At 50.3% G+C, this 17,989-nt stretch overlaps 1 protein-coding gene across 5 annotated transcripts in view; it reads right to left on the bottom strand.

Annotated features, from left to right (window-relative positions):
- Positions 1-555: 555 nt before the first annotated feature.
- prrc2b (proline-rich coiled-coil 2B) overlaps positions 556-17,989 on the bottom strand; it is a 34,479-nt gene continuing 17,045 nt past the window's right edge. Inside the window, exons 16-32 of one of the 5 annotated variants that reach the window (XM_061262290.1) lie at positions 15,937-17,949; positions 15,043-15,230; positions 14,690-14,808; positions 13,872-14,016; positions 13,440-13,516; positions 12,573-12,758; positions 10,942-11,223; positions 10,287-10,388; positions 9,797-10,001; positions 8,987-9,084; positions 8,178-8,308; positions 6,545-6,785; positions 5,826-5,978; positions 4,985-5,064; positions 4,217-4,295; positions 3,521-3,733; positions 556-2,695 (exon numbers count right to left, since the gene is read on the bottom strand). In XM_061262290.1, the coding sequence (XP_061118274.1) occupies positions 2,525-2,695; positions 3,521-3,733; positions 4,217-4,295; positions 4,985-5,064; positions 5,826-5,978; positions 6,545-6,785; positions 8,178-8,308; positions 8,987-9,084; positions 9,797-10,001; positions 10,287-10,388; positions 10,942-11,223; positions 12,573-12,758; positions 13,440-13,516; positions 13,872-14,016; positions 14,690-14,808; positions 15,043-15,230; positions 15,937-17,949 (4,483 nt within the window). In that variant the 3' untranslated portion in view covers positions 556-2,524. Of the gene's footprint in view, positions 2,696-3,496; positions 3,734-4,216; positions 4,296-4,984; positions 5,065-5,825; positions 5,979-6,544; positions 6,786-8,177; positions 8,309-8,986; positions 9,085-9,796; positions 10,002-10,286; positions 10,389-10,941; positions 11,224-12,572; positions 12,759-13,439; positions 13,517-13,871; positions 14,017-14,689; positions 14,809-15,042; positions 15,231-15,936; positions 17,950-17,989 lie in introns of all 5 variants that reach the window. The other 4 variants (XM_061262291.1, XM_061262292.1, XM_061262294.1 and 1 more) reach the window with 4 other exon arrangements.

The following is a 17,989-nucleotide window of genomic DNA, read 5'->3' as shown; positions in this document are numbered from 1 at the left end:
TGCATTTGTATGCAATTGTATATACATACATTTTTCAAAATTCCTTAAACTTTCTGGCAGCAAAGTGCATTTACAATCTAGCCTTGCAACATTACAGAAATGTATGATTTTAAAGTAACTTAAAAAAATAAAAATAAAAAAAAGACATCAAGGTGATTTGAACACTCATAGCACCACCTAGTATGACACAAAGTGCATCTGAAATTGAGCCCACATAAACCAAGTTTGGCATTTACAGCGACTACCCACTGGTCTCCAGAAATAATTTCACAAACTGTGCCCTCCCAATTTATCCACCACACCTGATAAAGTAGTTAAATATTCACCCTCCGCCAATTTGAATATCAGTCTACAAAGTATTTACAGCTGAGAAACTGCGCTTGGCATTTTCATAGAAAGACCATTCCAGAATGCGTTCCTCAGTGTTGAAGCGGAGACTTTCCATCTTCAAATACGGGGAGAACAAAACTGCATAAGGGTGTGTTCAGGAGACTCATCCACACACAAGCAAACTCTTCACCCGGTGAAGAAGTCATTAAAGCGAACTTTTCAGCATTGTTTTATCCGTTTTATTTCTCATCTCGGTATCAAGTGATACTTAAATACAATATAAATCAAGTATGTTTTTCTTGGCCGTCCACCACACATGATATATTACATACAGGCATGAGAGAAAGTGAGATGCTGTAGATCTTGATGGAGATCGTTCTGTACACGACCGTAACGGCCACAAATTGAGCACGTGGGGAACATTTCAGAGCGAAGGTTGGCAGCGAAAAAAAAAAAAAACCTATAGGTGACAGAATGGTGTTCTACGCTCCTCACTGAATTCTTTAATATGTTGCAATGTGCAGCCTACTCTTCTCACCGAGATACTGCAGACAACTGCAGAATTTAGCAGCAACGAAGCAAAGATAACAATGCCTCATCTCCCATTCTTAAAAACCATTTTATTGCCTTCAAAACCTAAAAACAAGAAGCAAAATAAAAGCAAAAAAAAAAAAAAAGTGTACATTTGGACCCTGAATAAGATGAACAGATTTGCCTGCATTTATGGCAAGTGTCACTCTGGGGACCATTTCGAGTGCTGTCAATACCTGCATGCAGTTATGCCCAAATACACTTGCTCTCACTTTCTATTGTACTCAAGCAGCAAAAAGAAGGACAGGACAAGAAAAATAAAACTCAAAACCTTCAGCACGAAAGCAAAAATACTTTGGAGGGTTGGGGATATAAAAATGCTCAACATATACTTCAACATATCTGTAATATAATGAAATTCAGGTTTAAGTTACGAGTTACAACCAAAAGGAAGAAAAAAAAACAAAACAATTTTTTAATTTTTTTAAACCAGCCATTATAACCCGCCGCACGTAACCCGCCCCTCCCATCCCACCCAGTTTCCCTCCCAAACATAACAGATCATGACAAATAGCCTTTTTTCTATCGAGTTTGCAGCTCACGCAAACCCCCATCCGCACACATGTACAGTCCTGTGATACAACACTCAAGAGTTACCAGCCTTGTCTCTGGTCGGAGTAAACACGCGGTTAATTACATCACATGCAAAACATACTGCAGATAACCCCAGATAAGCTTTCCAGATGAAACATGATTTCTCACAGAACGGTTCCCGTTTGTGCAGCACAGTAAAACATAGGAAGGGAAGGGAGGGGGGGCTGGGGGGGGGTTAAAAAAAGAAAGAAAAAGTTAGACACTTTTGAGGAGATCCAAGCACAGTTCACACAAGAGTAGCATTTCTACACCTGTAATACAAAAGAATGGGGAAATGCCAACAAAAAAAAAAAAAACCCCACCCCACCCCCACGTTTCTCAATTTCCAAGTTTACACAGAATGGATGTCCTCAAATAGATGGTTTGAAGGGTTTTTTTATTGAATAAAAGGAGTCTTTTAATAAAGAAAGCGAATCAGCGCTCAGATTATAAAAAAAAGGTTAAAACTCCACAGGTACCAGCAAAAACGGCAAAGGAAAATGAGAAAAACCTTAGGGTGCAGATTTGTTTAATATGTTTACTGAGGGGCGTGTCCCGCTGCGCGATTCGCTCAATGTCTGCCGCGTCACAGCCGGTGAAGTCTGGGGGCGGAGCTAATGGCTGTACTGGGGGGGGGGGGGGGGATTAATTTCAGATATTCGCATTTCTTTTCATCGACGGGGAGGGGAGACGGGCAACATAACACTTCGCTTTTAAACCATTATTCCTCTTTTGCCATGGATAATAAGTGTTAATAAATAAGGTGAAAATGAAGAAATTCTGCTTAGAAGTGTGTCCCAGACCTATGGTGCCTATACATTTATATATTTATATATATTTATATGCTGTGTTAACTAAGTGTCCAGTTTGTCGTTTTCTTTTGTTGTTGTTGTTCCAAATTTTGGAGTTTGGTGTAACCCCTCCTTATCCCTGCCCCCCTTTTCCAAGGCTGTGAAAGCGGATGGGAGGGGCCTGGTGTCGGGGGGGCGGGTCGAGAGGAGGGGCTGGAGGATGCAGCTGGGGTTGGGGGCTAGGCTTGCCCCTCCTCCATCTTGACGGACTGAGGCTTGATGGCTCTGGAGCGGGGTGGTTTGATCTGCCCGGGGGGGAAGAGTTCGGGCAGCTTGCCGGGAATCCCCCCTGGCCCCGACGGTCCTTTCCCTTCGCCCAGGCCCTGGCACACGTCCCGCGGGGTCTTCGTCTTTCGGCCAGGGGGAGAAAGAGCCCAAATTAACACGACTGAAACATTACATCACAAGGCATTTAGCAGACGGTCTTATCCGACGTACAACAAAACTCTGCAAGCACAAAAACTCTACATGGACACAGCAGAGACAACACCCAATCATCTGCACATGCATTTCACAAACCCCTGTAATTACACCAGCAGAATCATTGGAACAAAATACTTAGGGGGAAAAAAATGTACAAAAACAGAAGTTATTGGCGTAGACAAAAAAAAGAAAAAAGAAAAAGAAAATCACCCATGTCTTTGGGTTCAAATCAGCCTTATTTTTTGAAACTTTACAAGTCACAAGTCACGAGGACAAGCATCAAGAGTCCAAATCGGAACTGAACATCGATCATTTTAGACTTCAAGGAGCATATCAGATATCATGTGAAAAGAATCAGAATTAAGTCACTTCAAACTGCTGGAAGCAAAGCCAATGAAAAGCATATGACAGCCATTACAGGAGTAGAGCAGTCCACTGGGGATGGCTGCCATTTTACAAAAACATCAGTTTTCAAACATTCATACACTTTAATCTCAGTACTCATAAGCATAAGCCCAGCTAACACAGATAGTGGTGTTAGAACATTGCAGTAACACTGTCAGAACATTGTTGTTGCCTGGGAAACCCCCCCCCCCCCCCCCCATACCAAAAAAAAAGGAAAAAAAAAAGTCTGAACTGGGTGAAAACCCTATCCTTACCTGGCATGGGCTGGAAGGTAAGGGCGTTAAACAGTGTGGGGGTAATGAGGAAGAATAAAATGGAATTACCTATATTTACAGTGGGTGGCTCACCTTCATGCCATCCTCGGGACCTGGGGGACAGGAGTCAGGGGTGGCAGGGGAGGAGCAGGGGGGGGCCTCGCGGCCGGGGGTGGGGTAGGGGGGGGAGCGGATGATTACGGTCTTGTTGACCTGCATGACGGGGCGCTGGATGGGGTTGGGGAAGGGGCCAGTGGTGGGGGGGCGCATGTGCATCACCATACTGCCCTGGGGAGGGGGGGCCACCTGGGGGGGTGGAGGGAGGGAGGGAGGGAGGGAGAGGGCAGGAGAGAGAAAGGAAAGAGAGAGGAGAGAGGGAGAGCGAGAAAGATGAGGAAAACATCAGTACCTAACAGGACACATAGGCACAACTACCTACAGCTTTCACAAATTTGCATCTTGGGCCCAATCATACTTATTTAGATTTGAGTGTTTACTAACCTATTTAACCTTTTACTTAGCCAACACAACACACTGTTTTCAATTGATGTTGGGGTACCGCTCAGATCCATCTTGGATTTATAAGAAAATAGTAGACGACTATTAAAACCTTGAGAAACACACAACCTGAAGGCCTTCAGTAACCATCCTGCTGTAAGAATGGATTGTAGGTGAATGACGGTAACCTGTGCAAGCCTAAAGCATAAACACCAGTGAATGACAGGGGCCTGCAGTGAGCGGAGGGGCCCGTTACAGGGGCCACCTGTGGACGTGCGCACCGACACACACCTGCTGAGCGTAGTGTCCGGGGTGAGTGGCCACCGTGGTGGGACAGGAGGGCTTCCCGCTGGGGCTGGCTGAACTGGGCCTGGGGGGTGGGGGGAGGAGAGACCAGGCCGTTAGCACGTTTTCGTTAGCATTAGCCAACATCCATGCGATGATACCTTGACCGTTAATGATCACCTTTGCACAAAATGGTATCAAGGGCCACTCAGAGGCACAAGCTGGTTACCCAGACACAGCCAAATGTTGCCATAGAAAACCCAGCTTGGCTTCTCAAGCACCAAAACATGACCTCAAAAACAGCCAGTTTACTTGGTCTCCAATGGCAAAGTGCCATGTTTTTTATTAGAGTGGATATCTTTAATATGTTAATAATCTTGCATGATCACCAGATCTGGGTAAAATAACAGAGTGGCTGTCTGGTGTACTGGAACCTATGAAACTCTGCAAACCCAACCTTCTGGTCCTCTTGCTTGGCACAACTGCACCAGGCAAGATCAATCAAACTCCGAAAAGTTGAACTCAAAATACGTATTTGACCCAGGTCGCCAATTCTGGGTTAGACTTTGGAAAGAAATGTAGACAGCAGGTAGAAACTAGGACCTAAAGTCATGAATATACATTGCACTGTGTGCCAAGCAGCAGGAGTAGGTCCAACAGGTTAAATTAACTGCTGATGGAAGATGTAGTTCAGGGCTGGGCTAAAACATAGCCCAAGTATCTGCCACTGAACTAAAACTCCGATCAGCCCACTTAAGTCCTCTTGGTCCTCACCTGTAGGAGCCTCCCGACATCCCGGGCGAATGGTTGGGCTTGTCCCCAAACTGAAAGCCCTTCATCTCCATCTGGGAGGTCTGAGGGGAGGCACAATGGAGGTTAACACCACCAACCACAACCACCACCAACCACCATCAACCACCATCAACCACCACCACAACCACCACCACCACCACCACCAACCACCAACCACCAACCACAACCAGCAACCACAACCAGCAACCACAACCAGCAACCACAACCAGCAACCACAACCAGCAACCACAACCAGCAACCACAACCAGCAACCACCACCAACCACTACCACCACCACAACAACCACCACCATAACCTCCACCACCAACCCCCACAACCGCCACAACCATCACCAACCCAGAAAGAAAATCAGCTAGCTGAAACCAACGCCACATAACAGGCAAAAAACAACCAATCCCCCCCCCCCCCCCAAACCCTTGATAAAAATATAAAATTGCATCCGTAGAACAGTTGAAAAGGCTCTGAGCAAGCAGACATCAGTACATTCAGAGTGAGGTAGTTTGGATTTGAATAAAGATGCAGAAATAGCTGCAATTCTCCTTGAAAAACAAACGCTGAAAGATCACAATCTAATGTCACCATAGCTTGGGTCACAACATTCGGCATCAGAGAAGCAGCGACACTGAGATGGGGGTGATAATGACTCCAAAACCCGACAAAATGGGTCAGGCAGTAATGCTGATTGGGGCAGGACTTTTAAGTGGAAGAGTGATGCTGATTGGGTGAGGAGGGCAAGTAAGAGTAAAGCTGATTGGGTGAGGAGGGTAAGTAAGAGTAAAGCTGATTGGGTGAGGAGCCTTGCCTCTCTGGGGGGCTGGGTCCCGGGGGGCATCATTCGGCGGGGGCCGCCCACGGACAGGCTCTGGCCCTGCTGCAGCTGGATGGACTGGGGCAGGATGAGGTGCTGCTGGGCTGAGCCGTACCGCAGCTGGGAGCCGGGAAGAGGCATGGTCACCTGGGACAGGGGCAGGGGGTCAAACCGTTACAATTCAGCCACCGCTCACACCTGTACAATTCAGCCACCGCTCACACCTGTACAACATTACATTACATTATTGGCATTTGGCAGACGCTCTTATCCAGAGCGACGTACAGTTGATTAGACTAAGCAGGAGACAGTCCTCCCCTGGAGCAATGCCTTGCTCAAGGGCCCAACGGCTGTGCGGATCTTATTGCGACTACACCGGGATTAGAACCACAGACCTTGGGTGTCCAGGGCCTTTACCTTAACCACAACGCTACAGGACGCCCATAGGACAATTCCCTCAATTCAGCCACCGCTCACACCTGTACAATTCAGTCACCGCACACACCTGTACAATTCAGTCACCGCACACACCAGTACAATTCAGTCACCGCACACACCAGTACAATTCAGCCACCGCACACACCAGTACAATTCAGCCACCACTCACACCTGGGGCAGGGGGGTTAAACCATTACAATTCAGCATGACCAGACCAGCAGGCTGGAAGCCTCGCGGCCAGGCCAGGGACCCCGCCGGGCCAGGAACCCGCTCACCTGGATCAGCTGGGAGTCCATGAGCTGGGAGGTGCCCATGCCGGGGCCCTGGTTCATCTGCCCGTCGTACACCATGGGCTGGCCCCCGTTCAGGGGCTGGTAGTGTGAGCCCGACTGCGACTTCACCATGTCAGAGGGCTGCATGCCCGGGAAGGCCGAGTAGGGCCCCTTCAGGGGGGCTCCCCCCGACAGCACCATGGCGCTGGGCTGGGACAGGTTCGGGTGCATGTACACCTGGGACCTGCAGCGTTGGAGAGGTGCGGCCAAAATAAAATGAAGATGAGATCAGAAAGACAGATGGAAGCACTTGACAGTGATGAGGGAGGAAACTTGACTAAACCACCACTAATGTTCAGCACCCACCTGGGTGATGCAAGGGCAGCCATTTTGACACCAGAATGCTCACCACATACCAGCTGAAATGGAGAAAAATGCTTTTGCAAATTAAAATCAGGGACGATTCGGTGGCAGGTTGAAAGAGCCAGGTTGGAAATTTAGGCAGGACACTGGGGAACCCCCTACTCTTTGCAAAGAGTGTCATGGGATCATTAATGACCCCGGTTTAATGTCTCACCTGAAAGACAGGCAAGATAAAGCAGTATGTAGTATAAGGCAGTAAATCACTGCAGGGAACTTTGTCCTCTTCACTCTCACACACACCTTTTACAGTCACACACAGACAGGGACACGTTACCCAAGTGAAGTAAGGAACACTCATAGTGTAAGGAATACAACGTGTTCAGCACAATAACGTGCAATTACAGGAACAGGCCGGCCTGCCCATCCAGACGTGTCACTTTGCCTGCTGCAGAGACACTGGCACCAAGCCTGGAACACAACTCAACCTGGAACACCACTCAACCTGGAACACCACTCAACCTGGAACACCACCAAGGGTGCTCCACAGACCTGGGGCTCATTCCGATCATATACTTTCACCATCTTCTCCTTCCTTTTCGGGAATTAGGCTAACTGAGTGTCCTTGCTCCTTCACACGGCCGTCTGAAGCAATGTCAGCCAGACGTGGCAGATGTTACAGATGCGTGGCAGATGGGGAGAGGTGGATCCACAAGTCAATCATTTATACATCATGCATTTCTAAGCAATAGGATGCAAACGATGCATTCATGTTTTTCAAAAAAAAAGAAAAGAAAGAAAGCTCCTGGCCGCTAGCTGTTTGAAGGAACATTTAACAAATTGGAATTTCCTTTTAGATGGCAGACGAGGATTGATTTCCGGGTCAGGCTAAGAACAAGGTGAAAAGAGGTGAAAAATAAGTGATCGGAACGAGGCCCTAGAAAGCTAAAAAGCTGTATGAATGAAGCCTGCCCTGGTCTTCATTTTCTGAGCATGAAGCGGATCATTCTAAATTAAAATAAAAATTACAATGTCAAGGACTTGGAATCAGTTAATGCAAGCGGCCCTTGATGGCACACACGGTTTCTCCCCACTGGAGCGCTTTCCCCTCACCAGCCAGGTCTGGCGTTTGCCTTTCTGCTACTCTGCGAAACGTCTTTGTGACAGTCTTCGGTAAAAAAAAAAAACCGGTACACAAACAAAACTGAAGTGAACAGTTGAGAGCAGAAGCCCGTTTCAGGAAGACGGCGGGGACACACGGCGGAGGCGCGGGTACCTGAAGGGGGGCATGGAGCTGAAGAGCTCCTGGGACTGGGACACGGGCAGCGCCCCCCTCAGGCCGAGCTGGGCCTGCGCCTGGAGGGAGGTGTGCAGGGAGATGGGGATCTGCTGCGCCGCGGCCGCCGCCTGGACGGACAGAGGGACGGGAAGGGGTTAAACCGGTCTGCCTGACGACAGGGGCAAGAGCGCCGCCGAGTAACCAAGGCAACCCACGCACTTTTGCAGGCGCACCGTTGCCATGGCGCCGGGTGATTAAATGCAGCGCTCGATAGCAACGCGTATGGTGTGAATTTATTTATTTATATATCACCCCCCCCCCACCCACCCCACCCCACATTTATACACTCCAAGCGCTTCTGCGTTTCCACATTCTGGGCAGAAGACACTGCAGAGATGGAAACTGGCCCAAGTTGCCATGACAGCTCATCGCTAAGGAAACGTTCAAGATTACAGGCTGAAGTGGGCCAAATCTGATTTTCTTTGCCTAAAATGTGACGCATCCGATTTTTTTCCGGAGCAGTTTTAACAAATTCTGATCTCTTCGTATCAGATATGGCCCTAGATCAGATTCACACACCATCTGTGGCCACGCGACCGCAGTGAACAAAATAAAAAGATAAATCATAATAAATTAATTTTGTAATTTATTAATTTAAGAATTACAAAAAAATAACACTTTACTGTCCAGGTGCAAATCACCGTTGTTAAATGTTTCTGTCATTAACGCGCGCGTGTGGGTTGAGAATTGAGCAATCAGGACAGTGATGTGAACGCTCCCCTGATTGGCCCAGCCCGGGGTCGTACCTGCTGGTAGCTCTGCTGCTGGGTGAGGGTGGGGGGCACCAGGCGGGGCTGGCTGGGGAACACGTGGCCGTCCAGGTACAGGGGGGGGATGTGGTTACCTGGAGAAAGGGAGGGGGTGGGGGTGAGGAGAGAAGAGTTAAAATCTGAAACTCAACAGCCTTATCCATACCAATATGTAGTGACAGTGTCCGAACTCAATGACACCCCGGTTAAAAATCTAATTCTGTACCCTCGCAGACTGCCCGTGGACTGCAGTCTACGCAGAAATGTTTCGCACGTTTAAAAATTTGTAAAAAAAATTTACCAGAATATTCTTACAATTACAATAGTACACAAGTGGGACCCAAAAGGTTGGTGGTTCAAACCCTGGTGTAGTCACGTTAAGAGCCTCTCAGCTGTTGGGCCCTTGAGCAAGGCCCTTAACCCCACATTGCTCCAGACCAATCCCCCAGGAGCAATGTGGTTTTGATTTGGATGTGGATTGATCCCCTGCTTGGTCTAATCAACTGGAAGTCACTTTGGATAAAGGTGTCCGCAAAATAACTGCTGTAATGTAAATAAATGTAGTTCATTATTACATTAAAGTTATGTACACTAGTTACTCGCAGTTAACTAAAATGTAAAAAATAAAAAATAAAAAAAAAAAGATAAGAAAAGGTGGAAAACATTTCTGCGTTACTGCAGCCCACGGACAGTCCGCAGAGGTACACGGCTACAGGCTGCCTGTATAACTAGCGCGGCTCCAGAGAGATGTGGGAACGGGCCAGAACAGGCGAGCGGGTGGGTGCATGAGGGCAGGGGGAGGCTTGCCTTGCATGGAGACGGACGGAGCCACAGACGCCACGGGCATGGGGGGCATGGACACCCCCCCGAACGAGCTGTAGCTGACCCCACTGGAGGAGCCCACGCTGCAGGGGGGCTGGCCCACCGACCCGGGGGCGCCCGGGGAGCCCTGCTCGGGCAAAGACTGGGAGTTCTCCCATGCCTTCCGGGCAGACTCCATCTGCAGGGAGAACTGAGCCGGTCACACAGACACACAGGAAACTAGCAGGAGCACACAGAGAGAGTTCGAGAGAGAGTGCGTGTGAGAGAGTGTGTGAGAGTGTGTGAGAGTGTGTGAGAGTGTGTGAGAGTGTGTGAGAGTGTGTGAGAGTGTGTGAGAGTGTGTGAGAGTGTGTGAGAGTGTGAGAGAGTGTGAGAGAGTGTGAGAGAGTGTGAGAGAGTGTGAGAGAGTGTGAGAGAGTGTGAGAGAGTGTGAGAGAGTGTGAGAGAGTGCGTGTGTGTGAGAGTAAGTAAATACCTTCAGTGTAAGGTCAGCGCTGGGGAAGGACATGGGGTTCAGGTTGATGGCGGGCTGCAGGTGGTCTCTCCTCAGCATGGGAATCCCCTGAGTGAGAGTGGCCTGCAGAGACATTACATTCACTACCAGCTCACAGTGTTATAGCATGGGAGAGACATTACACTCACTACCAGCTCATAGTGTTATAGCATGGGATTTATACATACAGAAACAGAACCAAATCATAACCGTCACTGACTTATTTTTACTCAACCAAGGCCTACATCCTACAAAACCTATACAGAACAAGGACCAGTTGAAGCCGCCTGATGAGTTGGAAAATGAGGCCTATTATCTGCACATCTAACACAGTGGGTGTCAGTAAGACCCCCTGGGGGAGAACGGTTGGCGGTTAGCATGGTGGTTCTGGGTTTGAATCTCAGCCGGTCAGATTCTCTCTACATGGAGTTTGCATGTTCACCTGATGTTCGCATGAGTTTACTCCGGTTTCACCCACACTTAGACATGAATTAGGTTAGGAGTGCTCCTGCCATTGTCCTTGACCAAGGCACATAATTGGAGTTGGCCCCGGTCACCGCACTACGGTTGCCCACTGCTCCTAAGTAACTAGAACGGGACAAATGACCCCACAGGGTTCAATGAAGTTCTGACTCACGTTCCCAGCCAGGGCGTCCTGCAGTTTGGTGACGGGGTTCGACACGGGGACGGGGGCGGAGCCCGGCGGCACGTTGAAGTCCGAGTCCTTGGCGCTGACGCCGAACTCGATGGGCGGGACGGGGATGACGTTCTCCACGTGGAGGTCCACGCCGTTGACGGGCGCGATGGAGCCCTCGAGCCGCTCCACGCCCTCGGAGCCCTTCCGGTGCTTCAGCGAGCGCTCGTTGCCGATCGGACCCGGCTTGTGCTCCTTGTTCTGCTCCGGCCCGGCATCCGAATCCTGGGGGGGAGGGGGAGAGAGGGGGGCGGCTTAAAGACGCCCGAAACCCTCAAGCACCACAAACCGGGAGTAATCGGCAACTCTAGGAATTAGCACGTTAGCAATATTCACTAGCACGACAGCATGAATCATTTGCATAAATTAAAGTTACGGCACAAATTTAAAGACTTGTCAATAGACTCAAAGATGAGCGATGCTTGCACATCTCCGCCGTTCTGAAAAAATGTTCATGAAGTCAAAGAATTCTAATACAAATACGGGAAACCACAGAGCTTTCACTTCTTAATTCTACACACACACGAAACGGAGATGAAAAATCGCTTTGGTCCTCCCCATTTCTTTTTTGCACCTTCTGAATCAGCAAAATGCAAGGCCATTTAACAAAGAAATAAAAGGCTAAGTTGAGCCTGTTAAAACCTAGCATAACTAGCAAAACTAGCATAACAGCATAAAACACTAGCATAAATTATAAAGTTATGGTACAACTGTAGACTTGCACATCTATCCCTGAAAGATGAGCAAACAACATTCATCAGTGCAACGGTTGCAACGTTTCCTCATCTCTACCGTTCTGAAATAAGGTTATTCATGAAGCCCAAAAAGAAAAAAGAAACCACAGTCTTTCACTTCTTAATTCCACGCACGCACGCACGCACGCACGCACACACAATAAAGTGGAAATATTTCTCAATGAGAAAAATGCAAGGCCATTTTTAAAGTTAAGAAATAAAAGGCCAAGTTGGAATGAGCACCATTTGATTCCTCCACAAGTGTTTTCGCTTCGCTTCATTTCCAGTTCACTTGGCTCCTGAGGGGCCTACACCCAAGTTTGGGATGAATGCCGACCACTCAGAGGGGGGTGGAGTTCTGGGATCAAGACATAGAAACGGCTCTGTGGGCTCAATAGCTGCTCTAGACCCTGGACGGCCACTTTGGGTTCAGAGTGCGCTTATCGAGAACTGTAGATAAATAAGTCAAGAAGTTGGCCCAAACAGCTCTCGTTGTCGACCTCTGGTCCTCATCCAAAGCCATACCCCCCCGCCGCCACACCTCAATCTGCAAACTGCGAGCAGGAGGGGTCCCGTTTCCTGCACAGCTGTGCCCGCAAACACCCCCCCCCCACTCCCCCCCCCCCCCCGTGGCTCTTTTACAGAAAGACAGGAATCCGTTAAATATAACCTCATTGCAGAATTCTGCGATGGCCGAATTAAGCGCAGCCCCACAGGCAGTCAGGGCTCCACCCCAAACCGCCCCACTGTCCCGCAAAAAGCAGGGAGGACGAGACCCTACTCCTCACTCTAAAAGGCGACTCAGGGGAAAGGATTCTCGGAGGGATTCTCTCACTGCACCTTTTCCATCGGCTTGGGCGGCAGGTCTCTGGGGCCGTCGATATTTGGCCTGGCCTGGGAGGACCCGCCGATTTCCTCTGGCTTGAGGGTGCAATAAGGAGAACTTCTCCGCGAGGAGTTTGCAGATGAGCCCCGAGACCCAGCGCTCAGGTCAATGCCACTGTCGACCTGACTCCCCTTAAACACCTGGGAATAGACACACAACAGAGAGGCTCTTTTCACTCCAATTGAGATGACAGGAGTTAAGCGGCTGCTATGTCCCCTTGGGTTGTGGCTAAATTAGATTTTATTCAGGGGACTTTATTTAATTATTATTATCATTATTATTTAATGGTTTAATGGCTTTATATTTTCTTCCCTGAAATACCACGCAATTGAGGTGTTTAATTTGAAACAGATTTGAAATTTCCGCCCTCGTTTTGTATTTTTCCTCTCCAGGTTGGGGCTTAGCCAGCATTCTGAGTCTCGGGGGGGTGGGGGCTTCGGCTGGCACCCTCTCGCCAGGGCAACAGAAGTCCACAGAGAAGAGTCAGTGCAGTGGGAGGGGTGGAGGAGTAAACGGGAACACCCAGGGGGTGAATGCTAGATGATGAAGCATTGGTGCCACTTTGGGTAAGCGCTAGAGGAAGAGCCCCTCGGGCCCAGCCGAGCAGAAGCGGTTTGGGTTTCCTACAGAAGCGCGGCTGCTGACGAGCAGATGTGCCACACAGACCTGCCGACATTCCCAAACCGGAAAACGTAAACTGCCGCCTGTCCCTTCCTCCCATACGCCCCACCACACTCAACGCCCTCATTCCTTTCAGCCTCCCGAAATCTCACACCCACAACAAACGCTGCACTCAGCAAGCCTGCACACAGCTGACCCACCTCAGAGTTGGGCTCGGCCCCAGCGTAGGATACCGGCTTCGTCCAGGAGTCCCCACCGGATGACTGGACAGCGAGAGCTGGGGGGGGGGGGGGGGGAAACGGCAAATCATTTAGCCATAGGTTCCAACACACCGAACAGGTTTGCACTTGAATATTAACTGAGTATTAACTGAATATTAGTTTGAATTATTAATCAGAACAGTTGCTTGAATTACTCCAACCTTACTCTTCTTAGCCCATTTGTTTTATAAACCACAGGAGGGATAACATTTTCCCCTCAGTGGATCTCCAGCAGATTTATCCCATTGGCTGCACTTTCATATCTACACTCACTGTCCCAGGTGGGTGCAGTGAGTGTAGATATTCCTGCAAAGGAAACAATCACAAATACAAAACAATCACACAATTGACCCATCACCGGGCTGCTCCTACCTGAGCTGTTGGTCTCCCAGATCTCAGTGCCCAGGTTACTGGCTGACAGCACCTCCTCCTGCTGCTGCTCCAGAGAAAGGCTGCCCTGCTTCTTCGCAAAGCGTGGCGGCATTTTTGAAGCGATCGTCCTGCTCTTAACAGGCACCTGAAGGGCATTAGGGGGGAAAGGGATGCGTTCAGCAAATGTACGTGTACACGCTCCTTTATAAAAATGATTTCATTTATGGAACACAATCTTCAAACTCAACGGAAGGAGAGCTGTTCGGACATAACTGAAACAGCAGCCAACAAACAGCGAGAAAAAATATTCCCCAACCCAAAAATCCAAGCACTAGTTGGTGATCCATCACCAAGTATATCAGGAGCTAGTGCAAATACACAGAAAATATAAGAATATTCTAACAATGTGCAGGATGTTTTGACACCTTTACGCTACCACTATATAGCAGTGGAATCCACCAATAGGAAACTTCCACTGTTGCAGCCCAGCTAGTAATAAAACCTTGGAAGAGTCAGAATGCTTTGTGGAGGGAGACTTACACGGCCGGTATAATCTACATCGGGGGTCCTCAGTCTTATCCAGAAAGGGCCACGTGGGTGCAGGCTTTCGTTTCAACCTCACCCTAACCCAGCACACCTGATTCAACTAATCAAAGTAAAGTCAACTAATCACTAGCAAAGATTCTGGTGGCTGATTAGTAGAATCAGGTTTGTATCTGCTTGGTTGGAATTAAAAGGTTGGTGTGGAGCAGGCTTTCTGCAAACAACCCCTGACCTACATCACAGGACGTGCTTGCCCCCCCTCGCCCGCTACTCACTGGCGCCCCCTGCTGCTCCTTCTTCCTGCGGTCGTCCTCCTGCTGGCGCCGCTGCTTTTTGGAGAGCACCTCCGGGAAGCCATCCGGACCGGTCACCGTCGGTCCCACATCACCCTCCACTGGAGGCACAGACAGAAAGCTCTCTAAAGAACGCAAATATCCCAGCAAATATGCCAGCACGCATCTCCTTTAAACTGCGGTGGTCCCAACCAAAGCCTCGTTCAAGGCAAGACATTTATAAAATACAACTATAGAAATAAATAGCATGTACAAACCCAAAAAAACATATACATAGCATACTTGTTCCACAGTTCCTATATTCCAGTGGGTAAAGTGCAGAATTTCTCACTCACATGGGTAGCTGTTGGGGTCGTACTGGGACAGGGGCTCGTCCTGGTCCCCTTTCAGCGGCCCAGTCCTCAGGTCCTTCTCCACCTTCTTCCCGAGGGGCTCGACCGGGATGGTTTGCGGGCTGTCCTCGGACTGCTCCACGCTGTACCCGGAGCTGGAGCTCAACCCAGAAGCCGTGTCCTCTTGACTCCTGGTGCGTTTCATGCAGGAGACACAACGTGAGCAAAATCAAAAAGGACATTAGCGCTGACCAGTAACTTGCATATTTTAAGACAGAAGAACGGTACGAAGGTTTGTTCAAACTTGCTGTCCTTTGGGATGCTTATTAGTGACCATATAAACTTAACATGGAAACAATTCTACCTGAATGGCTAAAAAACTGAACTTAATTTATCAAACTTTTAAATTGAATAAACTTAGTTACTGCAACCACTTTTAAATGATGCAAAGGTATCTTTTTCTTTTCACTTTAATGTTCCCCCAGTGAGACGGGATGATAAGTGAAATTTTAGCTGAATGTTAAATAGTCTGACACTGTACGTGTGTTAGGTAAGCGATCTCTGTTTCACAGGTGCAGTTCCAGACAGCTTTGTCATGCAGAAGCTCCAACACAACCTGAATCTTGGTGGTATACTTGTATTTCAGAGTAAGATTTTGGAACCGGTACAGTAGCAAGATACTGAAAGGTTTACTAGATTGCTTGCTTTTGCTCGAATTACTCCAACCTTACTCTTCTTAGCCTATTTGTTTTACAAGCCACAGGAGGGATAACATTTTCCCCTCAGTGGATCTCCAGCAGATTCATCCCATGGGCTGCACTTTCATATCTACACTTACTGTCCCAGTTGGGTACAGCAGCAATTTCTCTTAGATGCAAACTGTGCCCAAGCACTGACCTCTTGCCGTTGGGTGACATCCCGTTCTGCCACCCGTCGCTCCTTCCAGATGAAGACTGCTTGGTTGATGCGTCCGCAGGCCGGCTCAGCTTGCTCCCCTCCAGGATGGCAGGATCTCCCTTGCGGTTCTGCCGGTCCACCAGAGGGCGCTGGCTGGAGAAGCTCCTCTTGGAGAGCTCCCTCTTCTCTCCACCGCCCAGCTCGTTGTGCCCCGAGTCCAAGGGGATGTCAGCCTGGGAAGAGCCCCCACGCCTGTCCTGCCGGTCGTTGAAGTCGCTGTTGTCCGAGCCGGTCTCCCAGTCCTCCACCTGGTCCTGATGGCTCCGTCCTCTGGGATGGTGCCCAGGGACGGCATCCTCGCTGCCCTTGGGTCGCGCCGCCCAGTGGCTGGCAAAGTCGCCGTTGACATACTCCTCGCCGTTCCATTGCCCGCCGGGCTCCCTCTCCTGCCGCAAACGGCGGAAGCGCGGGGGCTTGTCCTGGCGGGGGGGCCTGCGCCGCCTCAGTGGCCGGTTGTCGGGGTTGTCGCTGTCGAGGTAGTAGTCTCCGGATTCCCCGCCTCGATCCTCCACCCCATTTTCTGCAAAGGAGCCAGGGTACTTCTGACTGTACTTCATAGGCTCGCGATCCAGGGGCCTCCTCTGGAAGGTTTCTGTTCCAAGCCCGTAACCATTCTCCTGTGCCGGGCCGCTTCCAAACTGCCCACCCCTCCCCCTCCAGCTAGACATCTCGCGGGACCCAAAACCCCGGGTATACCCGCTGTTAGTTAGGCGGGGGGGCAGTGATCGGCCAAACCCTCTGGCGGATTTGGACTTGTCCCGCGACTCTCCGCCACTGCCCTGGTCGTCAGTGTACACCTTGTTGGACCTCCAGGAGTCCCGGTTTTCCACCTTCCTGGCAGCCGTGGTCTCCGGGTACCCAGCGGCCTCTCCGTTCTCCGAGCCCTTCTGGCGCCGCCGCTTGGGCAGCTCCTCGTACTCGGAGGTCTCGCTCAGCGTCTCGCTCACGTTGCGTCGCCTTGGCTTCCCTCGTTGGGCTGCATCCTCAGGCTTTCCAAACTCCCGCAGCCCACGACCCCTGCCTCCCCTCTGGGCCCCAACATTGTTGCTGTATCCTCCCCTTGGGTTCTCGCCACCGCGTCCTCCCCTTCCTCCCCCACGGGAGTTGAACTCCCGGAAGCCCCTCCCCCGGCCACGTCCCGAACCTCTGACTCCGCCGAACGCCTGTTCCTCATCGATGAAGATCCAGTTGTTTCGCCGAGGGGCCGGCGGCTCCCTACTCTCTGGCGGGTCCCTGCACTCCAGGAGGTCCTCAGTAGGGGTGATGGTCTTCTCCACCTTCGCCAGGACTGGGGGATGCTTTTCCTCGGGGGGAGCTACAACCGGGGCGACAGAGTGACGGCTGCTCAAAGGCTGGCCAGCATCCTTCTTCAAGTCGTACACGTTTGTGAGAACCTCCTTCTCGAGCCGGTACGGGACGGGCTTCCCCTCGGGCTCGGCCTTGGGCTTCTCGTTCTCCTTGTCCTCCACCTTTAGGGCTTTCAGCACCGGCTTCTTGATGGGCCCGGTCCTCCTGGTCATAGTCCTCCCACTCGACTCGGGAGGCTGGCTGCCGACACTGCTGCTGGAACCAGGGTCCGACCACTGCGACTGGACCCCTCCCTCCTTCTTGAGAGGGACTTCGGACCTCCAGCAGTCCGAGTCGAAGCCCTTCTCCTTGGAGGAACTTTCAAATGGCTCATCCCGAGAGTCGGCACTGTCCTTGTGGTACCGGCCATGAACAAACTCCTTGGGGTCGGTGGGGGGATAGTCGCACTCGGCGGGCTGGGACCAGCCCGAGCCGGCGGGGGGCGAGGCCTCGTCCTGCAGCATGTTCCTCCCGGGCTCCCCGAAGGCCAGGTCTGGCCTCCTGGACTGCCGGTAAACCTGGTGGGGGGGCTCATCAGCTGTGAGGTCACCAAAGTCCTTTCCTCGGTCCTCATAAGAGTCTTGCTGAGAACATGCCCTCTCACTCCTAGGCAAAAAAACAGAATACAAATGTCAACAACTATTCA

The sequence above is a fragment of the Conger conger genome, chromosome 12, assembly GCF_963514075.1.
Source record: "Conger conger chromosome 12, fConCon1.1, whole genome shotgun sequence".
NCBI lineage: Eukaryota > Metazoa > Chordata > Actinopteri > Anguilliformes > Congridae > Conger > Conger conger.
The sequence above is the reverse complement of the archived record's forward strand: the minus strand, read 5'-3'. Positions and strand labels throughout refer to the sequence as shown.